The sequence below is a fragment of the Anoplophora glabripennis genome, unplaced genomic scaffold, assembly GCF_000390285.2.
Source record: "Anoplophora glabripennis isolate ALB-LARVAE unplaced genomic scaffold, Agla_2.0 scaffold32, whole genome shotgun sequence".
Classification (NCBI taxonomy): domain Eukaryota; kingdom Metazoa; phylum Arthropoda; class Insecta; order Coleoptera; family Cerambycidae; genus Anoplophora; species Anoplophora glabripennis.
Window position 1 is genome coordinate 1,186,080 of NW_019416220.1, and position 8,543 is coordinate 1,194,622.

General features: G+C 32.3%; 1 protein-coding gene across 1 annotated transcript in view; it reads right to left on the reverse strand.

Annotated features, from left to right (window-relative positions):
* The window catches only part of LOC108906276 (protein unc-79 homolog), a 28,040-nt gene extending 21,417 nt beyond the window's left edge, over positions 1–6,623 (reverse strand). The window contains 6 exon segments of the mRNA XM_018709493.1: positions 187–416; positions 481–750; positions 879–1,049; positions 2,068–2,229; positions 3,455–3,574; positions 6,521–6,623. Coding sequence (XP_018565009.1) covers positions 187–416; positions 481–750; positions 879–1,049; positions 2,068–2,229; positions 3,455–3,574; positions 6,521–6,623 — 1,056 coding nt within the window.
* Between the last annotated feature and the right edge of the window lie 1,920 nt (positions 6,624–8,543).

Here is an 8,543-nt window from a genome sequence, read left to right on the forward strand (position 1 = left end):
ATAGTAATTAAATTTTAAATTGTAATACGCTGAAGCATCTTGGTTCAATGGCCGTTTGGTTTATTCAATGAAATACACATATTTTTATTATTTGAGGACTAAGGAGTTATTTGTGGATAAAAAAAAAGATAAGTGGTACTTGTCTAGTACTTCCGGAGAATATTAAAAAACATGAATGATAAATACCTTATTTTCACAGACCATGGAAACTTGCTGCATAGGGTGTAGAATATCGAAGAACTGTTGATTTGGGTGTTCTCTGTGAATCTCGTTCGCACATTCGATGCAGAGATACAAAGGAGGTGGTGTATCATTTGCGAAGGTTATAGAAATACAGTGATTGTAACAAACCTTGGCAGCTTCTGCATTTCCTGCGTTCGGACACGAATCCCTTTGGCACACGAATGGGGTGGGATCTCCTCAAAAGAATACCGTATACATTTGGAGGAATATTCATTTTTTATGGAATTAAATACTCACCAGCAAATTTGCATATAAGATTTTTCCTATCGAACAAGTTGGCGTTGAACGTTGGCCAGTAATAAAACAATAGCTTAGCAGCTGACGCACGCGCGGCTGATGTTCCATACGCTATAACGCATAAGATATCCTTCAAAATATTCTGCTTCAAGGTCATAAGGCATTCCAAAAGTTGACAATGGTGTGCTGGGTTGGTTGAGTATTGAAAAACCATCATGATCACTGCAGAAACTGACTGGCAGATGTCTTGTTCTCTCTCCGTGTGCCTAGCTAAAAATTCAGTTCCCATGTAGACGATACATATTGTCTCGTATCATCACTTTCCCGAGTGACATACCTGTCACCATTGAAGTGACGTCACAGGCAAAGCAACTAAATAGAAATAATTGGGTACTTACTGATCGTAAATGGTAAAATATAGAAGCATAAGGAGTTGATTATATCCTGGTGTAAGGAGCTTGGTAGAACTGATATTGAAGACGCTGCTAGGTAGGGTAGGTTGTCGATTAAGTCATGCTCTAAGAACGGAAGAAGACAGCCGAGACATTGGAGAATGGCCTGACCAAATGCTAAAAAGGATCATAAAACATACAGTAAACGGTTTTCTCTACTATCATGTGTAAGATAATAATAATAATAATAAATATTAATAATAATAATTACGTTGCCTAACAGAAACCATTTACAGGACAATAATTTAAAGGTAAATAAGCAATAAAATGTTATGTCCTACAGATAATTTTATAATATTAAATTTAAATTGAATAAAAATGTATCAGCGTAGATAAATATATTTCAATGGGAAATCAACATTATCATATGGAGGACAAGGAACATTTCGTGACTATCAAAACGAAACTAAATTTCTGTAACATCAAAATACTGTTTAGCAGTATTCAACAAAGTTGCGTGTCGAGAATTCAACAACATGGTGTGAAATGTGATTTCTAAAATTTTACCTGATCAGCCAAATCATTTATAAATAAATTAAACAGCAGCAGTTCAAAATTTGACCCTTGTGTCACGCACGAGGTTGAAACATAACAATTTGATGTAAAAGAATTGTATCGGTCATAACTTTCAAAAAACTTTATTAACGGTAAACTTTACGTATTCTACATATGTAAAATCTGTTTTTAACACGAGTATGTAAATATTTTACAGACTAGTATGAAACACACATTTTTTATATTATAACTTGTTGAGGTGATGGCACTGACAACTGTCGTATTAGAGGTCACCTTATCGTCACGGCCTTGCAAATCGTCAGACTGCAAGTGTCGAGTAATAATTTAATAAAATTAAATTTTTGAAGGATCATTTTAGACTGGTCATTCCTATGTGAGTTCATATTAGAATAAAAGAGAAAAGTCTAATATTTCAAAATTATACTGCGGCGAGTATTCTCAGTGGTACCCCTATGAATTTTTTGTAGCCCTTAACTTGTACTAGAAAATTAAAATTATAACACTTTACAGACTTATATTATCAATAGAAAATCCATGACGTCGTAGTCTATGTCGAGGTGAAAAATAACTCGTGTAATGCCACTGGAATTACTCGCAACAGTACATCCTCGAGGATTACCGTGCAGTCCATAAGGAATAAGTGGTGCGACCTCAATAAGAGGGATAATAGAGTTATAGAGACCTTTGTAGTCAAGGCTGGGAAAGAGACCCATCCTTACAGCATCCATTTCTGGATTCTTCAAAAGTTCGAAGGGCGAGTTAGGTACATCTTTAAGGACAGCTGCAACAAGATATTTATTCATATGGGCTGTGCTAATATTTCCTGTACTTGGAATTACCACAAATTTCAAGTCAGCAAATCATTTAATAAATTTACCCTATCCAAAATTGCTTCATTTGGCCGCTGGAGGGTGTCAGAATTGAGGTATCACATAGGAATTTCCTAACCTCAAAAAACAGGTCAAAAATAGCAAAAATTCACGAAAAAGTGCTAGGAAAAATACAAATTTTCTATATTCAAATGTTCATTTATATGGTTAAGACCCCGCCGAACGTGAATCCGCGGTCAGAATTGATGGTTCTTTTTCTAACCTTAAAAACAAGGTCAACTAAGGTCAGATGTCACGAATTTTAAAAAAATAACAGATTCGCGCCAAATTTGGTGTACGTGGGTTTTCGGGGTCGATGATCACGGATCCGAGGTCAATTTTACAAAATTCAAAATGGCGGATCCAAGATGGCCGACCAAATTTTCAAAAAATAACCCAATCGCGCTAAATTTGGTATACGGGAGTTTTCGGAATCGCTGATCACCGATCCGAGGTCAATTTTACAAAATTCAAGATGGCGGATCCAAGATGGCCGACCAAATTTTCAAAAAATAACACATTCGCGTCAAATTTGGTATACGGGGGTTTTCGGGGTCGCTGATTACGAATTCGAGGTCAGAATTGCGAAATTCATTTTGTAATATATTTGTTTACTTTATAACCTGTGTTATAAAGTAAATCATGTTTTAACCTTCTTTACGTACTTAGGTAATTGATTAAATTTTTAGAAACGAATTTTGTAAATCTGATCTCGGATTCGTGATATGGATAACATATGTCGTATGAAAAGTACAGACAACTTTTTTTGTGTGTGGCTGTGTAATGAGACAGGACATGATGTAGATGTGTAATAAAATGTTGAAATCATAAATGTTGTTCATGTATTTTTTAAACCATATGACTTATATAAAACTGTCTGTATCAACATTAATAAAATGCTATTACTGTTACTAGCATATCAAATTTCATTTAAATGTAACGAAGCAATCTGGATAACACAAAAAAATGTTTTTCGCCTTTTTTGAAGCAATAATAAATATCTGGTAGTTCCATGTACTAGAAATATTGGGATACCCAGTATGATGTGAAAATTATTTCTCTACTTATGTATTTAAGACATTAACATTCATTTTAATGAAGAGTTAATTTTATGTCAATATAGTATTATATACTTACTCAGAAGGGTTTGAGAGAAGTATTTGATTGTGTTTGCTATGTCAACCCCTGAGGGAGGGGGCATAACTCCTTGCATGAGTCGCAGATGGTAGTCATATAGGCTGCGAATTTTGGCTGTAACTGATTTCAAAGATTACATTCCTGCGGGGTAAGGATATCGGCCGACCTAGATCCAAACTTTTCCTGTTCTCCAAGTATTCACGTTAGTTTTGGTTGTGGATTAAAATCCTTTCTAGTTTTTATTCTAGGGATACATATGTACAATCATGCTTTTTTTTTCGTGCAAAGACTTTTTACACAAGAAATAATTCTCTTGGCATGTGTGAAAATATAGTTTATTTTTCATTCCTATTCGTAATTAAAAGATAACAAAATAAAAAATATATTCCAAAATTCTTGTATAACTTGTATTTTTAAAAGTGTTTTACCATATCACCTACGTTATGAAAAATGTGTTTAAAAGAAAAAAAAAATATTTCATGTGAACAGCAATTTTTAAAACAAATTTTATTCATGCGAGTGCAGATTTTTTTGGATTTTTATTATCTTTATTTTGATATATTGATTTTAGGTACAATTTCATTATTTTTAAGACATCTCACTTAATCCACTTTGTATTACGATTTATGTTAATAAAATTTTTATTTATCTGTTGCCAATTATTATTATTTCTTTTAACAAATAAAATAATTATTAGAATGAATCATGAGTTGAATTGTTATTCAGAATTTTAGTTATTTTGTGTGTCTGAAGATATTGCACAAAACTTATTTCTAGTTCATAGTAGTATTCCTAAATATTTTAATATTGAATACGTGTTAGAAAGGAGTTTGTCAAACCATCAAGCAACATATCATGCGAAACGTACATACCCATGTTATTAAATTCTGACTAATCGTCTAAAATACTAAAGTTTCCTTTCTACAATTTACTAATTACACCCGTTTCGTACTATGAAAATGGCTATGATAAATTTTTTTGAGTGTTTTTGGCAATATTGTTACATAGTATTTCAAGAAATCAAAATAGTTAATTTTTTAATTGTAAAACGTCCTGTACAATAAACTGAGGCGGAAAAATATAAAAAAACTTAATTGTATGGGGGCCAGTGAGGTGTCTGCATAAAAAATTAAATGTATTAAAAATGAATATAAACTTGATTTTAAAATTTTTTATTCGAATTGTATGCCATTGTTTTTAACTTGTGACGTACTTGCATATTATTACATAAAACTTGTTTATTTAAATAACCTCTCTATCTCCCTATTACCACATATCTATCCTATTACTAAATAAAGAAGGATATTGGTGTGAGATTTTAGTTGAGCTTCCCATTAATAGTTGGCGCGATTAAAGTACAGTCTATTCTGTGATAACTGTCCGCCAAATTCGTTTCACTGATTTCATCTAAAAATAATGAAATAACGGTCAAGTTTTTTGCCAGATTGTTTAATTTTATGGCACTATATGACAGGGTTGCCAACACCCCGTTAATTTGAATTATATCTTTTTATATTATAAGAAATATGTAAAAATAATGTTTTATTTGATTAATTTAGATTTATATCAATAATTTGCATCATATATATATAGAATTTTGAATTAAGAATTCAGCCATTATAAAATATGCCACAGCTTTGTCATTTTGTAAACGGGATAATCGAAAAAATAGAAATACTTACCATAAACTAAAAAAAATACTATTTGGAGCAACTCAAATGTACGAGGTTAGTCAAAAATAAATACTGGTGAAATAAATTTCCAGACAAACCGGAAGTTAAACAAATGAATGTCTTATCACAAAGTTTATATGATCCTATATAGTTTTCTGCAAAAAATACAGTTTGCTTTTTTCTAGATAAAATCATTTTTTTAAACTGATGCAAATATCTTAATGGTAAAAAAGTAGCAAATTGCAATAAAAAGAGAATTATCAAATTGTAGTTAGAACTGTTAGTTAAAATCTTTCTGTATAGATGGCGTGGCGATACTTAAAAATGTTTTGATCTCTGGACTGATCAACTACAGGAAAAAAATGTACAATGGTAAATCTTATAACAAGTATAGTTAAATTGAAAGACGCAAGCTAATAGAACTGTAATTATTGGAAAACTAATATGTCATCTGTCATACGTTTTATTTTAAACAATTGACCTGAGCCACCTATTTTTTAATATTTGATAAAATTCGGTTCGTCTCCCCCTTATAAAATTTACCATTATACATTTTTTTTTCTGTATTTGATTATTCGTTTTTTTTTTTAATTTATTGTTTGTTAGTTAGTATGTGATGTGAATAAAGCCATTATAACAATATTTTAAAAGAATATTTTTTCTCAGTGATATAAATAAAATAATAGATTTTGCTGTTACATCATACATTGCATATTCAAGTCGACATATCTCGAAAACAAGTATGTAAATATAGGGAAAAACTTTATATTACAAAAATTATTCAAAATTTAACGATCTCTCAGATGGATTGCGTTTTCAAATTTTTTAATATCGCCACGCCATCTATACAGAAAGATTTGAACTAACAGTTCTAACTACAATCTGAAGTTATTCGAGGGATCTAGCAACCCCAGTTTCCGGAACTAAAATAAATATCTTCATTTCTGAGATATTGGCAGCGGGAGTGTTGACTGGCACACCCTGTATAAGTCGGGTCACCCTGACCACGATTTCAAAAATGTTGTCATGTTACCATGACGACCAAATGAAAATAAATTAAGTTTTAATTAAGAAATTGCCAAAACGAAATTTTTGGAATAAATTGTTTTTGAAGTTATAAGAAATATTATATTCCGTTCAGTTTTGGTTAAGTTGTCACAGCAAAATTTGAACAATGAATTAAAACGTACAAATAATTGAGATACTGTTCTTAAATTCGAGTATATATGGGTATATTGTTTGATACCAAATAGGCGGGGTATTGAATGGATGTGAATTGGAAAAGAAACTTTTGCGGGTGATTGGTTCTGGTCGGCTCGGGAAAAGCGACATAAAACAGTGATACAACATCGAAATGGATAATATATAACATAAGAAGGTAAAATTCGCTTACATGCAGCAGCCCTCGTACCCATGTTGACAATGCAGTCACAATAATCAAACGCAAGGGATACACTGAGGTCACATTGTTTAAAACGTGCGGGGATCTTCAACATTGGGGGCAGCTTCGTTATTCCATTACAGATCAATAGTGGTAGAAAATAAAGGATAACTGAAAGATACTACAAGAACAGAGGGACATAAACACGTGGCTAGGCCCCAGCATCCTTATCGAAGAGATCAATAACATCCTTACACTCGCGCGCGACTAGTTTTATCAACGATACCTACTTGAGATGCTTACTTACATCGCTGGTTTTGATATGAACGCATATTTATTAAACCTGCTGTATACATTTGTCTGTTCTATCATGGACACTCGACTAACAAACTGTCTTATTTCGGGCGATCAATCGATACATCTTCAGCTGAATATTGTCTCCGAAAGCTGCGCTCAGAACTGTCCTCGCAAATCACGTCCGATGCGATTATAACTACTAGCTCTGACAGCAACAAATATAACATCTAACACTTTTAACACTACTTGTAAACATTGAACCAAACACGTCTACTATCCCTTTATAGCAAATGATTACACCAAAACACAAATTACATCGAAATATAAACAAGTTTTATTTAAAATTAACATTAATTTTTATTTCGAACAAAAGAGGAAAAAGGTGTAACGACAACGATTAGTGCAAAATTAAAGGAAAACATATATTTTGCTCTGGAAGCAACTTACACCAATATTTACTAATTAGTGCAAGAAAAATTTTGCTCAATTTTTCTTACTACTAGGGAAACACTAACAGTTACGCGGATGCGTTATTATGGTGAAAATTTAGCAAAATATCGTGTAAATACTGAATGATCACGGTAAGATATGTCGCCAATGCGCAGGACGCAGGATTTTCATCCGCTCAGGGTGTGTCTGCAATCTTTTCCTTCCAACTTCCAACCTCCCTCACTTCTCGCTTTGGTCCAGTTCTCATTCCTGCGTCTCAATCAATATACACGCAACTTTCTCGCGATAAACATCAAAATAATTACACGTACACAGACTGTCCAACAAAAAATTAAGGCTTATAGTATAGCATTTTCGGACGACATATAGGTTTCGCTCAATAACTCCTCAACGAAACATGATAAAAAATATGCACTACAAATATTATATTACTTTTGAAGTTTTAAAAAAACACGATAAAATTTTTAAATTAACGTTTGAAATTATGAAATGTGATTACTTGATTGTGATGTAATAGTTCGTCTCGTATTTGTTGATAGATTTATTTTTTTTGTTAGTACCAACAATATATCGTCCCTATTATCACGTAGAGGCGTATGTGTATATCCATTTCTTGGATTATACGCCCCTACGTGATAAGAGGGACGATATGGTATAGTGTTAACTCAAAGAAAAAACAAGCCAATGAAATCCAATTATTAATCATCATCATCAACAACAATAAGGCAACTCGGAACAATATATTGCAATCGATAGCGCACTAGGCTACTCTCTCTCAATCTGCCTCTTAAAACGATTATACAATGCTATTTCAATACTTCTCACCCAATTGAAGTCTCTTGTCCTCCAATTCACAATTAACCCATTTGGTTACAAATATATCAAAATAATTAAACAAGTGTAAATATCAAAAAATCGATCTATTACTATCAAAGATTAAAAAACCGCAAATAAATAATTTGTGATCAGTTTCCTAGACAATATGGGCCAAATTTAAAAAAATGACTAAATATAACTAAAAAATAACGTTGAGGTTATGTGACTTCGTTGAAGTTTTAGAAAAGGGTCATAGTGACCTGTCTTTACGATATTTTGGTAGAATAAGCCCCAAATTTTTTTTGGTAACAGTTTCCAGGCACCTTTTGGTTTTATTTTTAATATATTTATAATGTGTATCTTATTGTATTAGAACGTTAATTCTTAACGTAACGTAATGTAATGTAAGTAGGTATTCAGTGGAAACAAAAGCTCTAGACATTATATTGCGTACTGCTCTTTCCTGTGAATA